The sequence below is a fragment of the Corylus avellana genome, chromosome 4, assembly GCF_965113065.1.
Source record: "Corylus avellana chromosome 4, dhCorAvel1.hap1.2, whole genome shotgun sequence".
In the NCBI taxonomy this organism is placed as follows: Eukaryota; Viridiplantae; Streptophyta; class Magnoliopsida; order Fagales; family Betulaceae; genus Corylus; species Corylus avellana.
This window is the reverse complement of record NC_142493.1, coordinates 17,245,635-17,262,896: the sequence shown is the minus strand read 5'-3', so window position 1 is coordinate 17,262,896 and position 17,262 is coordinate 17,245,635. Positions and strand designations below refer to the sequence as shown.

The following is a 17,262-nucleotide window of genomic DNA, read 5'->3' as shown; positions in this document are numbered from 1 at the left end:
GCTATCTTACATGGGAGTTGCTCCAGGGCAATTGATGTCCAATGGGTGGCGATATTTTCTGGCTACCTTCTTGTTGTGGCCCACTGTTTTTCCAAGGAAGATGATGTCGATTCCGGAATTTTTCAACATATATGGTCCCCACTTTTATCTTAATATCGAGACAGTGACGTTCATGGTTTGTGGGAAGAACTAATTGATTGAACTTGGTTCTACTTATTCAAACAACAAACATTGGTTGGAGCAATTTTTCTATATCTTTGACGAGTGGGAGGCATCTCCCTCTGAAGCTCTGCCGCTAGAGCACACCATTCCTCGTAATTGGGGTGATCCTCGGGTGACTTGTGAGTGCTTTCCATTCCTTTTCCTCTTCTTTAGACTTGATTCTCTTTTGTATGTCTTTTAAAAGAAAAATTTTCTTTTAGATGCGGAAGAGTATCCTAAAGCTAAACTCGGATTCATAGCGTTGAGTTGATCATATTCTTGCTTTTTCTTTGTTTCTCGAGAATGAGGCTCAGATGACTTTTGCTGCTATTGTTACCGACTCCGCTCTTCGTGAACACTTGAGATATAAGATTCCGGCAAGGTTTTCGTGGATCGTCAGGGAAAGCCAAAGAAACCAGTTCTGCCATCTGATAAGGTGGCTCAAAAATCCCCTGATCGGGCTCAGGGCAAGAAAACCCAAGCACATAAAGTCTGCATCCAAATAGATAAGCTGTCGTCAAGGCTTCTACTTGAAAGGCTCCCGCATCCTAATCTTCGACACACTCAAGCTCGGGATGATGCTTCATTTGCTTCTACTACCGAGACCAACCTCCTGGCTTTGAAAGGAAAAGCGGGTAAGGGTAAGGCTGTAGCAAATGAGCCTTTGAAGAAAGCACGGGTGGAGAGATCCCATCAACTCTTGAGCTTGGAAAATTCTACTAGTATTTGCTTTGCTCCTGCTACTTTTGGGGAACCTCATTCTCTCGTTATTTCGCCCCAACCTCCTTATAATGAGAGTGCTACTCCTTTGGAAATCACCCCTGCGCATATGTCCAAGGGTAGTCGATGCAATAGACTCTGACTCTCCGGAAACTCAGGAAGAAGTCCCTGCTGCTGGTGTGCCCGACACTTCTATTCTGGAGTCGAACTCTCCACCTTCTCTTACCGAGCCCGAGAACAAAGCCCCTGTGTATAAAGGACAACCGATTAGAACTCATTCTGGGAGAAGGTCACCTTTGATTAAATCTTTTGCGAAGGGTTTGAAGGGGAATCCCTTAACTGCTATCACAAAACTAATGCCCAAAGACTTACTCCAGAGATGTTCGTGGACAAGTTAATTCATCATCATTTTTCGGTAAGCTCTATGACTCCTCTTTTCTAGAGAAAACCGTTTCTTTTTTCTTGTTTTTGACGCCGGATAACCTTGTTTGCAGTCCTTGGTTGTTATCACCGGTTGGTTCGTAGGAGTATGCCTCCGAGGTTGTTGAGCTCCGAGACTTGGTTCGGAAATTGTCCAACTGCTAGGACGCTTCAAGTTCTCAAAGGGCTGAGCAATTGGAGACTTCTGGTTCTGAAATGGTGAGTCTTCAATTTGCAGTAGCTGCAAAAGATCGGGAACTTTTGGAGATAAAGCAGAAGAATACTGATTTGGAAGCTGTTGTTGCTCGGTTGGAAGATCTTCTGAAAGTTAGTGATCAGAAGAATGTAGAACTAGTGAACCAAGTTAAGGAGGTGGGTGTTGCTACCCAGCGCGCCATTCAAGAACATTCTTCAACTTTGGAGGAGCTTCATGAGGTTCGAACTTCAGCAGAGTCTTATCGTAAGCTCTCCGAGACTCTTGAGACCTAGGCATCTCAACTTAAGGAAGATCGCCGAAAGGTGGAATAGTCCTTGGAAAAGTCCCGGCAAAAGTGTGGCTGGTTTTGTGAAGGATATCGCTTCTGGAGAGCCAAGGCTGCACAATATTTTGCAGAATTGTCATTTGTTCTGTGGCTTCGAGATTTAGTGTGGGCTTGAGGTTTCCATTGGGGGTTTAAAAATTTTCGGTATTTAACAATTCATAGGAGTCAGTATAACATTGACCCGGCTATAACATTTAACAATTATTGATTGTACCCCCCATGACCGAGGCTAAAATTATTTTTAGGCTAGGTCATAATAACTTGACATGAGTCCTTTAAGATTCCCGTTGGGCTGCAATTTGACAGTTGAATTTGTGAGGGTCATTATTATTCCTTGTAGGTTTGATGGTTGAAGGGCATGCGTACCACGTTTAGTTAGGTGTTCCAGGCGGATGTTGATTCATTCTCCGAGATTTGCCTGCGCATGTCTTCTTACTTACCAGGGATGACCTTCCGTCTTTCGAGAACGGATGCTATAAATACTTCCTATTTATTCTTTATTCATATACAATTTTGTTGTCTTCTCTTCAATTATGTCTTCTTTATACTCTGATTTCCAGAGATTTCATTATGTCTGCTTCTTCTTCTTCTGGTAGTTTAGCTAATACTGAATCATCAGTGGCTTCCACAGTGTACCCAACAGAGACGTCGTCAGCTTGGCCTCGAGTGGGTCAGTTGCGTCCTCTAGGGTAGCGAGTTTTAGAAGTGGAAACGGCGGGCCTTAGGTATGTCTTGGAGACCTGTGAAGTGTTTGGAAGAGCGATCCAACCACATCATTGAGTTGGTAGCCAAGTTGGAGGTGAAGGAGCATCAATTGGTGCTGTAGAAGCACCAGTTGGATGAGTTGGAGGCACAACTTGTTAGAGCTCGGGAGGCTAAAAGGAAGCATGCAAGTGCTTACTATTCCATGACTCGCTTTTTCTTGAAGGAAGAGGAAATATGTAGGAGGCTTCGAAGAAAGTATCAGTTGTGGAAAGCCAAAGCGCTGGAGAGGCACAGAGATCATCAAGGGTGAAATCGTTGATTCATTCATCGAGATTTCCTATGTTTTTTTGTCAGCTTCCGGCAGCCATTTTCCGGAGGCGCAACCATTGAGTACCAGATCACGTCTGGATACATCTTTTGCAATAACTATAAATGTCGCCTTTTTTTTTTTTTTTGGAATTTTGTAACTGTCCTGAATTTGCAATGGAATGCAGTTGTTTTTTGATTTTTTGGAATCTATATGGTTTTGAGACTTCCTTTGGTTCCATTGGATGTAGTATGTTGAGGCGTTGCTTATAAACCGGGGGTGATGTCCGACTCCCTTTTTTTGATAATGTTGAATTTTGAGTTTGCGAACCGAGGACTACTTTGAATCCTTTTTGGTTGCTTTGAATCCTAGTTGAACGACCAAGGATAGTTTTCATCATGTCTAGTTGTTTCGAATCCTATTTTGGCAACCGAGGATAATATTAATCCTTTTCAGGTTATTTTGAATCCGGAATGCCATTTAGGGGTGGAGTTTCTGTGACAATCCTAAGTCCCTTTAGGGTATTTTTAGTTGGCTCATAGATTTTTAAAAAGGGGTTGGCTTAAGTTAACAATGAGAATGGACGAATTAATAATAACAACAACAACAACAACAACAACAATAATAATAATAATAATAATAATAATAATAATAAGTAAATAAAATAAAAGAGTAAAATATAAATAATAGTAATAATAATAATAAAAGAATAAATCATTTCTTTTAAAAAAAAACATAAGCGCCGCCTACCAAAGAAGAACTCTAACCTCCTTAAACTCTTCTTTTTCTCCACTTGCCAAGCCTATTTAACCAAATAAGAAAAACTATTGCCGCACACAGAAAACAAAATTTCTGCCTCTCCACCTTATCTCCTCACGTCGCTCTCCTTGCACTACATTCATTCAATTCTCAGTGTGCGCCAGGTATGGTTTCTTTTGCCTCACAAGTGGGTCAAAATTTCAGTATTTTTACCTTGGTTGCCCTGTTGTCTTGTAGTGGGAAAGAGAGATTTGCTTCTTTTTACTCCTCACATGTAGCCATATACATCTCACACCTACTTTGTCTCTTGTGGGAATAAACTATTATCAAGTGCTATGCATACATATTGCACCCAAGCCTTATCTGTTAGCACTTAAGCAAGGTTCTCATAATGTATTTCTTTTGCTCTAGTCGTAGATCTACAAACGCTAACTGCCATCCATATATATATATATATATATATATATATATACATACATAGGTGGTATCTCGGAGTGTATATATGTGTACAGTAGGATTAAAGTACATTTATCTATCTATATAGATGATATAGAATAAATGAGAGTAATTTTTATAAAACAAAATAATTTAAAGTACATTAAGTTATATTATATAAATATATGTGTATGAATCCCAAGTAACAAGATAAATTCTGGAATTTTATGGGTAATAGAATGCTTTACTGTGATGTGTATGAGGGTAGTAACATGACTGTATTTCCTTCAGGAGACTAGTTAGCAGTCAGAGGAAATTTTTACTGCAGTCAAGAGGTAAGTGAATTTACTATCCCTTCTAGAAAAATTATCATGTCATGCTATTTATGCAATTTTGTTTCAAACTGCAAATGATTATTTTGTTTATATTATGGAATTATGCTGCACGCATGACAAGTTTGAGAAAAAGAAACATTGTGAAAATATTGATGTTTATAAAGAGAATTTAGAGAAAATGATAATAAACCCTCCTACATGTTGCCCTAAGATGTACCTAGAGAAGTACAAGAAATGAGAAAAGTGTATTATAAAATGAGGGCACATGTAGGGAGGAGTCTATTTTTGGCCCTAAGAGAAACAAGATTGAAGCTCGATACCGATGCTAAGGATGGAGGCGCAACCGCTGAAATAGGCTCTACCAGAAGGTGGTTCCATCATAGTTTTTTTTTTTTTTTGCCATGCTGAGTGCACCTAGAGTTAATCGGCTGGCCAAGGGACGAGGCTGCGGCCACAGTATCTCATCCTAGGTCGCAAGGACCGCGCAACCCTAGTATACAGGGGTAATAGTATACATGGGCCCTAGTATGAGATAAAGACTATCAACAATTTTATTGACGATAATATATTTTATGTGCTTTCTGTTTTCTTACAAATATATTGTGAACATATGTAGTTATGAGTTTCAATTTTTAAAACGGGACAAGGAGTAAAACTACTTATGGTTGTTGATTTCACTTACTAGGCCCCCTTTTAGGCTCATCAGTTTTATTTCTTATTTCAGGTGGTGATCAGGTTGCATTAGGAGGCCGGAATGGGGGCAAGTGTATTTAGGATTTCATGTGATTTCATATTAGTCAAGTTAATAAGTGCATTGGCACAGTTTTCTTTCAGAGATTGATGAATTTATAAGGAACGTTTATTATTGTTTGTGAGACATATTTTTGTTAATCATAAATATTTCAGTTTATTTTAAGGACATGATATTCTAGAGTTTCATGCATTCATTTTACACTAGTCTTTTAAAATTGGCAAACCATATGGATCTTTGCGAGTAAGAAAAAGGATTAACAAACTAACCCTAACGGGCTGGGGTGTTACAATTTTGGTATCAGAGCAAAGGTTATAAGGTTCTGTAGACTTTAAGAATTAGAACTATTGATAGAAGTAGCGGGGTAATGGGAAGTGACATTCCGACCAAGTAGAGTCTGTCTTTGTAGTCACTTATAGATAGTACATGAATACATTCTAACTGCTTATTATTTTCTTCTTTTTTTCCTCGATTGTAGAACAATGGCACCCCCAACTCGCAGCCCTACTAACAACACCAAGGAGGGTCATACCGAGGGCAACGAAGGATGGGAACGGAGGAAACACCACTGCCAACCTACAACCGGAAGCTTTGACTGCATTGGCGGCGCAACTTGTGAGCTTACTAGCAATGGGTACCAATACCAAGGGAGGAACAACCAGTGAAGGACAACGAGGATGTACTTTCAAAAAGTTTAATCGGCAACGCCCTCTTGTTTTTCAGGGACAACCCGACGCAATGGCTGCTAAAAAATGGGTGATAAGTGCCAAATATTGCATATTTAGACCCCTTTATTTACATTAGTTAATCCTTTAGCTGTGTCATTATTTAACATTTTATGTTAGTTTCATGTTTTTAGTGTTTTGTAGGTCATTGAAGAAAAACTATAGCTTTAAAGGGAAAAATGCAAAGTTTGGAAGAAAGAATACTTTGAGAAGACCTAGATGATGTGGTTAAGTTTAACCAAATCCACTGGGTCTTACAAATGGAGAAGTTGATGGATGTGATGAATTGAACAGAAGAACAGAGGGTCAAGTATGCTACCTTCTACCTCATTGAGGGAGCTGAACGATGGTGGACAGCTTAGAAGGAACACCTACAAGAACGACTAGGTGTAAGAGTAACCATTCCCTAGAAGGACTTCAAGGAGGCATTCTTGGAGCGATTCTTTCCTCAAACAACTAGACAGACCAAGGCCCAGGAATTTATAGATTTTATTCATGGATCAATGACGGTGGAGCAATATGCTGCCAAGTTCATTGAACTTTCTTGATTCATGCCTTACTTGGTGTCCACAGAAGAGCTCAAAGTGAGAAAGTTTGAACGAGGGTTATAGTCATGCATCATGAACCAGATTGTGGGATTCAAGATTGGCAAACTGACAGACTTGATCAGCAAGGCGGCAATAATTTAGTGGACACAGAAAATCAACTCGGAATACTTCAATCAGAAGAAGAGAATTGCACCACAAGGAAACCGCTCGGAGGGACAATCATACCATGCCAATAAGAGGAGATTTAACCAACCAGCAGAGAGGAGTTACACTCCTCAGCAATTCCATAACCAAGGAGGGGGCAAGCAACACCCATCATGCCAGAAGTGCGGTAGGATGCATACTGGGAATTGCCTTTATAGGCAATCAGGCTGCTTTAAGTTCGGGAAACCTGGACATATCGCAAGGGATTGTAGGACTCTTGCCAACAACCAAGCCAATCAGAACTGCCCAAAGGGACAAAGAACCACGGCACCTGCTCGGGTGTATGCTTTGACGCCAAGTGATGCAGCGGCGTCAAACGACGTAGTAACAGGTACTCTTCCTATTTCATCTAGTAGAGCTTATGTTCTTTTTGATTCAAGGGCAACACACTCGTTTATGTCGTATTCCTTTGCTAAAGCCTGTTGTCTGGAGTCTAAAGCCTTAGATGTAAATTTAGCAGTTGCTACACCAGTAGTGAGTACAATTTTATGCACCTCAGTAGTTAAGGGTTGTCCTATTCTAGTTGAAGGCCATGTCATGCCAGGGAATCTCATTATCTTTGAAATGAGCTGGTTTGATATTATTTTAGGCATGGATTGGCTATCCATGTATCATGCTTCTGTGGACTGTTTCCACAAGGAGATCGTGTTTAGACCACCGGGAGCAGCAGAGTTCAAGATTCGGGGGAATCAGAATACTGATACATTCAAATTGATATCTGCACTACAGGCGACCAAATTACTGAGAAGTGGGTGTTCAAGATACTTGGCTTGCATGACAGAAGAAAAATCGAGATGCAAGATTGAGAAAATACCTATAGTACGAGAATTTGTGGATGTTTTTCCAAAAGAGCTGCCAGGGATTCCGTCGGACAGGGAGACCGAATTTACCATTAACTTATTACCAAAGACCGCACCCATATCCAAGGCTCCGTATAGAATGGCACCACTGGAACTCAAGGATCAGTTACAAAAACTTCTAGACAAGGCTTTTATCCACCCTAGTGTTTCTTCATGGGGAGCACCGATCCTATTCGTGAAGAAAAAGGATGGGTCGATGAGACTATGTATCGACTATCGATAACTGAATAAGGTGACAATCAAGAATAGATACCACTGCCGAGGATTGATGACCTCTTTGACCAGCTCCAAGGGTCAGGTATTATTTAAGATTGACCTTCGTTCCGGCTATCACCAACTCATGATTCAAGAGAAAGATGTACAGAAGACAGCGTTCCGAACAAGGTATTGGCATTATGAATTCTTAGTAATGCCTTTTGGGTTAACTAATGCTCCGGCAGCTTTCATGGATATGATGAACCAGAATTTTTGAGAGCTTGTCGATCGGTGTGTGGTGGTATTTATCGACAACATCTTAATCTACTCAAAGAGTCAGGAAGAGCATGAGGAGCATTTGCAGACGGTGTTGAGCGTTTTGAGGAAACACGAACTTTACTCGAAATTCAAGAAAAGCAAATTCTGGTTAGACAATGTGGCGTTCTTAGGGCACATTGTTACCAAGGATGGATTTGCAGTAGACCCAGGGAAAGTGGAAGAGGTAGTCAATTGGGTGAGGCCGTCGAATGCCCATGAGGTGCGAAGTTTTCTTGGTCTTGCTAGCTATTATAGGAGGTTCGTAAAAGGATTTTCTCAGTTGGCAACACCATTGACCAACTTACAAGGAAGAACGAGAAATTCCAATGGTCGGTGGAGTGTGAACAAAGTTTCCAAGAATTGAAGCAACGTTTAGTCACCGCACCGGTCCTCACTCTCCCATCTGGATTGGATGGATTTGTAATTTATAGTGACGGCTCACACAAAGGGTTGGGTTGCGTACTAATGTAGCAAGGGAAAGTAATCGCCTATGCCTCACGACAGTTGAAGACTTACGAGCTCAATTATCCGACTCACGACCTTGAGCTTGCTGCGGTAGTCTTTACTCTTAAGATATGGCGACACTGCTTATACGGGGAGTGTTGTGAAATCTACACAAATCATAAAAGCCTGAAATACTTCTTCACCCAAAAAGAGCTCAATATGCACCAAAGACGTTGGCTGGAACTCCTAAAGGACTACGACTATACGATCAACTTCCACCAAGGGAAGGCGAATATAGTTGCTAATGCTCTCAGTAGAAAAACCATAGCTGGAAGCATATCTGCCATGTTCACTATGCAAAGGGAACTACTCCATGTTCATATATGTACATTTGAATTGCTTCAATATATATATATATATATATATATATATATATATATATATATATATATATATATATATATATATATAGGTGGTAACTCGGAGTGTATATATGTGTACAGTAGGGTTAAAGTATACTTGTCTATCTATATAGATGATATAGAATAAATGAGAGTAATTTTTATAAAACAAAATAATTTAAAGTCCAGTAAGTCATATTATATAAATATATGTATATGAATTCGAAGTAACAAGATAAATTCTGGAATTTTATGGGAAAGCATACCTAAATACCTAAGTAAGTTCATTCTCAATTTATTAGCAAGCCAACTCATAGTAGTAATAGAATGCTTTACTGTGACATGTATGGGGGTAGTAATGTGTCTGTATTTCCTTCAGGAGACTAGTTAGCAATTAGAGGAAATTTTTACTGCAACCAAGAGGTAAGTGAATTTACTATCCCTTCCAGAAAAATTATCATGTCATGCTATTTATGCAATTTGTTTCAAACTGCAAATGATTATTTTGTTTATATTATGGAATTATGTTGCATGCATGACAAGTTTGAGAAAAAGAAACATTGTGAAAATATTAATGTTTCTAAAGAGAATTTTGAGAAAATGATAGTAAACCATCCTACATGTTACCCTAAGATGTACCTAGAGAAGTACAAGAAGTGAGAAAAGTGTGTTATAAAATGAAGGCACATGTAGGGAGGGGTGTATTTTTGGCCCCAAGAGAAACAAGAGAGAAGCTCGGTACCGATGCTAAGGATGGAGGCGCAACCGCTGAAAGAGGCTCTGCCAGAAGGTAGTTCCGTCGTAGTTTTTTTTTGCCATGCTGAGTGCACCCCGAGTTAATCGGCTAGCTAGGGGATGGGGCTGCTACCACAGTATCTCATCCCAAGTCGCAAGGACCGCGCAAACCTAGTATACAGGGGCTAACATTATACATAGGCCCTAGTATGAGATAAAGACTATCAACAATTTTATTGATGATAATATATTTTATGTGCTTTATGTTTTCTTACAAATATACTGGGACCATATGTAGTTATGAGTTCCAATTTTTAAACAGGACAAGGAGTAAAACTACTTATGGTTGTCGATTTCACTTACGGGGCCCCCTTTTGGGCTCATCAGTTTTATTTCTTGTTTCAGGTGGTGATCAGGTTGCATTAGGAGGTCGGAATGGGGGCAGGGGTATTTAGGATTTCATGTGATTTCATATTAGTCAAGTTAATAAGTGCATTGGCACAGTTTTCTTTCAAAGATTGATGAATTTATAAGGAATGTTATTATCGTTTGTAAGACATATTTTTGTTAAGCATAAATATTTTAGTTTATTTTAAGGACATGATATTCTAGAGTTTCATGCATTCATTTTATACTAGTCTTTTAAAATTGGCAAAACCTTATGGATCTTTGCAAGTAAGAAAAAGGATTAACAAACCTAACCCTAACGGGCTGGGGTGTTACAGTTTCACCTCCCTTGGTAGTTGAATCCTAATTTTTATTTAGGGTTTTCTCCCTATCTTGAATGTACTCGCATCCTTGTGTTTGATCCGTTGTTGGCTTCTTGTTAAACAAGAAACTGATCACCGAGCCCAACGGTCGTTCGACCGAGGGCACTCCGACGCTCAAATGAGTTCAAATTCTTTTATTCATATAACTGTAAATTAAGTAGAGAAAAAGCACAAAAAATTGAAAGAACGAATTTAAAAGTTACTGATAATATCTTTTGAGGTGGTCCGCATTCCATGGTCTCAGTAGTGGTCTTTTGTCTGTTGATGAGTGCCAAATATTGCATATTTGAGCCCCTTAATTTACATTTGTCAATCCTTTGGCTCTGTTATAATCTAATGTTTTGTGTTAGTTCTTTGTTTTTAGTGTTTTGTAGGTTGTTAAGGGAAAACTGCACCTTAAAAGGGAAAAATGTAAAGTTTGGAAGAAAGTTGAAAATCTGCCATCTAAGGAAGTAGGATCGAGCACACCATCCTGCGCTCGAGTGCATATGTGCTTGATCCCAGCAAGGTTACGCTCAAGCGTAACCTTGCCCACCAGCAAAGCATCAGTGTGCGAGTGATGTGCCACTGAAGAAGGAATGCATGCACGAGTGCGATCGAGCGCACTCGGCTGACCACTTGCTGCCAGACTCCTTTTTCAAGCCAGATTGGGTTTTCAGTCTTTTATTTGGACTAGGAGAAAGACCTCCAAATTTCCTAGGATTACTTGGGCTTCTAGGACTCTCCTAAACCCTATAAATAGACTTCTAGGACTCTCCTAAACCCTATAAATAGACCTCTAAGTCTTCAATAAAAATAAACAATTTTGATCCACAACTTTTCTCTCTTTAGTTTAGTTTTTCTGTAGGTTTAGGTTTTATTTTCTATCATGTGGAGCTAAATTCTCAACTAAGGTTGAGGATAATGCCTCATCAATGAAGAGCAACATTATGTTTATGTAAGTCAATGTTATTCAATTTTATTGAGCTTTTATATTTCAAATGTCTTACTTCTAATCAATTTGTGAGATGATCCTTGGATATCTTTTGTGATTTAATGATACATTTGATGATTTGAAATAATTTCATATAATTGATTGCTTGGTTTTTAATTCATAAAGAAATTGGATATCCCTTGTGATTTGTTCTACGGATAGAATTGATGTTTTGATTTAAATTGGATATCTTGTTGTGATTTATGGATATACTTGATGATTTGATTTAAATTGGATTTCTTTTGTGATTTTTGTAAAAGAATGGATACATGAAGCGAAAGTAAAACATACCTAAGATTTTATTGTGAGAACTTTGGATAATATTGATGAACAGGAGACGTGTTGCTATGATTTGGTGAGTGTGGATTCCACAACCTTAGTAATTTATCTTTTGATTATTTTTATCTTATTTAGTTTATGTTTTCTTTTTATTTTCAAAAACCAAAATTCAACCTCTTTTGGAACTAAGTTAGGATTAAATTAGTTTAGATATAATTTGTTCTTCAAAAACACAATTCCCTGTGGGATCGACCTCACACTTGCAACCTTTCTACTGCAATTGATTCATGCACTTGCGAGTATTAAAATTTTTACAACATTTGCCTATTGTAGATAGTATGCTCCTTGCCTTTGACTCCTCAGCACTTTGTATGGACCTTCCCATGTTGGCCCCATCATGCCTTCCTTCGAATCTCGGGTAGTTATTGTGGCTTTTCTTAGTACCTAGTCTCATCTTTTAAACTCTCTTCGTTTAACTCTTTTGTTGAAGTATTTCGCCATTTTTTGTTGATATGCGGCCATTGTTACTTGGGCTCGGTCCCTTCTTTCTTCTAGTAGATCTAGATTAAGCTTCATGCCCTCTTCATTGAGTCTCGGGTTGCAATGCTTCATTAGAAAACTGATTGATCTGACTTCCACTGATATTACCACTTTATCACCAAAGGCTAAGGAAAATGGTGTTTCCCCGGTGGGAGTTCGAGTTGTGGTCCGATAAGACCAAAGCACTTCTGGCAATATATCTACCCATGCTCATTTCTTCTCCTCCAATTTCTTCTTTAATATCTTCATCAAGGTCTTGTTGGTTGCTTCTACATGACCGTTTGCTTGGGGGTGTCCAGGAGAGGAGAAATAGTTCCTTATATGGAGTTCTGCACACCATACTCTGAATGGTTCACAGTCGAATTGTCAGCCGTTATCAGTCACAAAGGCGTGAGGGATTCCATATCTGCATACCACTTATTTCCATAGGAAATTTTTAGTATTTCTTGCGGTTATAGTGGCTAATGCCTTGGCTTTTGCCCATTTTGTGAAATAATCCATAGCTACTACCACAAACTTGCAACCTCCTTTTCCGGTTGGAAGTGGCCCTACAATGTCTACCCCCCACTATGCAAAAGGCCATGGTGTGGATATCGGACTCAATTCTTTTGGGGGACTGTCATAACCTTGTCGAAATGTTGACACTGGCCACAATGCTTTACCATATCGCTCGAATCCTTATTCATTCTAGGCCAACAATATTCGGTCCGGACTGCCTTGTGAGCCAGCATCCTTACTCCTAAATGACTTCCACAGACTCCTTCATGTATTTCTTTTAGCACGTATTTTGCCTTGAGGTCCGAGAGGCATTTTAGAAGTGGTAGGGTATATCCCCTTCGATAAATTGTATTCCCGACCAAAGTGTATCGTGCTGCTTTGATGCGTACTTTTGAGCATATTTTTTATTGTCGGGTAGCTCACCATTTTTTGTGAAAATGAATTATGTCTTTTGCCCACTCCAGGTCTTCCGAGTCTTCATCAACTTGAGCTACTTGGATGGTGGGAGTGATCGAAGGCTCTGACTGTTTTTGTATCGGGCATTCGGCTATCAAGCCAATACGAGCTAGAGCATCCACCAGTGTATTATCTTCCCGATATACCTTCGTAAACAAAACCTTGTCGAAGTATTCCACCATACTTTTCACCTTGGTTAGGTATTTCTTCATTTTTTCACCTTTAGCTTCGTATTCTCCTTTGATGTGCCCCACATGAGAATCGCTTCGGATTTCTAAATTTTTTGCCCCTACTTCTTGAGCTATGCTTAGTCCTGTTATAACAGCCTCGTTGTTGGTAACAGTGAATTTCAACTAGATTGCTACTTTGACCTTCGTTTCCTCGGGCTCGGTTAATACTATTCTGGCTCCACTTCTTTTTCGGGTTGAAGAGCCGTCTACATATGCAATCCATGCAACCTCTTTGGGTAGTTCTTCTTCTTCCTGGAAATTACAAAATTCTACTAGGGAATCAACCAAGGCTTGCCCCTTAATTGCATTTCATGGAAGGAATTCGATGTCAAATTCTCCCAACTCTATTGCCTAGTTGACCAACCGACCTGAGATGTCAGGTTTCTGTAGTGGATGCTCAATGAAGACTTTGATTGTATAAGCTTGAAAATATGGTCGCAATCTTCTGGCTGAATTGACTAGCGCAAAGGCAAGCTTTTTGATTCAAGGATACCTTTCTTTTGCTCCGTGTAAAGCTTTGCTAGTGAAATAAATCGGTCTTTGTGTACCTTCATCTTCTCGTATCAAAGCATAGCTAACCACTGTAGGCAATACTGCTAAATACAAATAAAGGGCTTCCCCGTTGATTGGTCGGCTTAGCAATGGCAGGCTACCAAGATACTCCTTTAGTTGTGAAAAAGTTGCTTCACATTCTAGGCTCTAGGCGAAGGCATTTCTCCAGATTTTGAAAAATGGCAAGCATTTATCTGTCGATCGAGATATAAAACGATTCCAGGTAGCTATTCTCCCAGTGAGTTGCTATAATTGTTTAATACTTCATGGAGCTTGCATTTCCAATACCGCCTTGATCTTCTCAGGGTTAGCCTCGATTCCTCTACTCGATACTATAAATCCTAAGAATTTTCCCGAGGAGATGCCAAAAGTACACTTGGCCTGGTTAAGCTTCATTCTGTTCCTTCGCAGAGTGTGGAAAGCCTCAGTAAGGTCGACGATGTGGCTTTTGGCCTGTATGCTTGTCACCAGCATGTCATCCACATAAAGTTCCATATTTCTCCTGATTTGATCTCAGAACATTTTGTTGACTAGCCTCTAGTAAGTTTCTCCAGGGTTCTTTAAACCGAAGGGCATCACCCTATAGGAATATATATCACTATCTGTCATGAAGGCTGTCTTTTCCTAGTCCAACTCGTGCATGGATATCTGGTTGTATCCCGAGAATGCATCCATGAAGTTGAGTTGTCACACCCCGGTCCCATATTGGGCAGATGAGAAGAAACCCACATAAAGTGGGTGGTTTATAAAGATAGTCTTGGGTGCTAACTCCCACATTGCCTAGTTACTAGGTGAAACTGGGCTTTATAATGAATTCTAGGGAAGCTCCAAATTGACTAATTCTTTTGGAGTAATAGTGCAAATGTGGCTAGTGTTTTTCTCTGGGTCGTAGAACAATGGCACCACCGACTCGCAGCCATACTAACAACACCGAGAATGGTCACACCGAGGGCAACGAGGCCAGAAACGAAGGAAACACCACTGCCAACCAACACCCAGAAGCTTTGACTACGTTGGCGGTGTAACTAGTGAAATTACTAGCAATAGGGACCAATACCCGGCATAAGAGAGGAATGACCAGCGAACAACAGCAAGGGTGTACATTCAAAAAGTTTAATCGGTAACACCCTCTGGTTTTTTAGGGACAACCCGACACAATAGCTACTGAAACCAGGTCTTACAGATGGGGAAGCTGATGGATGTGATGAACTGCACCGAAGAACAAAGGGTCAAGTATGCTACCTTCTACCTCACTATAGGAGCTAAACAATGGTGGACGGCTCATAAGGAACACATTCAACAACGACTAGGTGTAGGAGTAACAATTCCCTAGAAAGACTTCAAGGATACATTCCTAGAGTGATTCTTTCCTCAAACAATCAGACAGGCCTAGGAATTTACAAATTTGGTTCAAGGATCAATGATGGTGGAGCAGTATGTTGCCAAGTTCATTGGACTCTCTCGATTCACACCTTACTTGGTGTCCACAGAAAAGCTCAAAGCAAGAAAGTTTGAAAGAGGGTTACAACCGCGCATCATGAACCAGATTGTGGGATTCAAGATTTGCAAACTAACAGGTCTAATCAATCCTATAACCAAGGAGAGAGCGAGCAACACCCATTGTGCCAGAAGTACGGTACGATGCATACTAGGAATTGCCTCTACGGGCAATCAGGTTGCTTTAAGTGCGGGAAGCCTGGACATATTGCGAGGGATTGTAGGGCTCCTGCCAACAACCAAGCCAAATAGAACCACCCAGAGGGACAAAGAACCACAACACCTACTCGGGTGTATGCTTTGACGTCAAGTGACGCAGCGGCGTCAAATGACGAAGTACTAGGTATTCTCCCTATTTCATCTGGTAGAGCTCTTGTTCTTTTCTATTCATGGGCAACACACTCATTTGTGTCGTATTCCTTTGCTAAGGCCTGCTGTCTGGAGTCTGAAGCCTTAGATGTAAATTTAGTAGTTGCTATACCGATAGGGAGTACAATTTTATGCAACTTAGTAGTTAAGGGTTGTCCTATTCTAGATGAAGACCATGTCATGCCAGTGAATCTCATTATCTTTGCGATGAGTGGGTTTGATATCATTTTAGGCATGGATTGGCTATTCATGTATCATACTTGTATGGCCTATTTCCACAAGGAGATCATGTCCCAACCACAGAGAGCAGCAGAGTTCAAGATTCGGAGAGATCGAAATACCGGCACGCTCAAATTGATATCTGCAGTACAAGCAACCAAACTACTAAGAAGTGAGTGTTCAGGATACTTGGCTTGCGTGATAGAAGAAAAATTGGGATGCAAGATTGAGGAAATACCTATAGTATGGGAATTTATGGACGTTTTCCCAAAAGAGCTGCCAAGGATACCTCCGGATAGGGAGACCGGATTCACCATTAACTTATTACCAGACACTACACCCATATCCAAGGCTCAATACAAAATGGTGCAGCTGGAACTGAAGGAAAAGTTACGAGAACTCTGGACAAGGGTTTTATTCGCCCCAGTGTTTCTCCTTGGGGAGCAGCAGTCCTATTCGTAAAGAAAAAGGATGGGTCGATAAGACTATATATCGACTATCGGGAACTGAATAAGGTGACAGTCAAGAATAGATACCCATTGTCGAGGATTGATGACCTTTTTGACCAGCTCTAAGGGTCACAGGTATTCTCTAAGATTGACCTTCGTTCCGGCTATCACTAACTCAAGATTCAAGGGAAGGATGTACAGAAGACAGCATTCCGAACAAGGTATGGGCATTATGAATTCTTAGTAATGCCTTTTGAGTTAACCAACGCTCCTGCGACTTTCATGGATATGATGAACCAAATTTTTCGAGAGCTTGTCAATCAATGTATGGTGGTATTTATCGATTACATCTTAATCTACTCAAGGATCCGAGAGGAGCACGAGGAGCATTTGTGGACGGTGTTGGGTCTTGAGGAAACACCAAATTTACGCGAAATTTAAGAAATGCGAATTCTGGTTAGACAATGTGACGTTCTTAGGGCACGTTGTCACCAAGGATGGAATTGTAGTGGACCCAGGTAAAGTGGAGGCGATAGATAATTGGGAGAGGCAGTCGAATGCCCATGAGGTGTGAAGTTTCTTAGGTCTTGTTGACTACTATAGGAGATTCGTTGAAGCATTTTCTCGGTTGGTGGCATCATTGACCAGACTCACAAGGAAGAACAAGAAATTCCAGATGTCGAAGGAGTGTGAAGAAAGTTTCGAAGAATTGAAGCAACGTTTAGTCACCGCACAGGTCCTCACTCTCCCATCGGGATCGGATGGATTCGTGATTTATAGTGACGTCTCACACAAAGGGTTGTGTTGTGTACTAATGCATCAAGG

At 40.3% G+C, this 17,262-nt stretch overlaps 1 protein-coding gene across 1 annotated transcript; it reads left to right on the top strand.

Moving 5' to 3' along the window:
• The first annotated feature begins 6,784 nt into the window (after positions 1-6,784).
• Positions 6,785-7,735, top strand: LOC132178142 (uncharacterized). Its single transcript, XM_059590596.2, has one exon. The coding sequence runs from the start codon at positions 6,785-6,787 to the stop codon at positions 7,733-7,735; it is 951 nt and encodes a 316-aa protein (XP_059446579.2).
• The last annotated feature ends 9,527 nt before the right edge of the window (positions 7,736-17,262 follow it).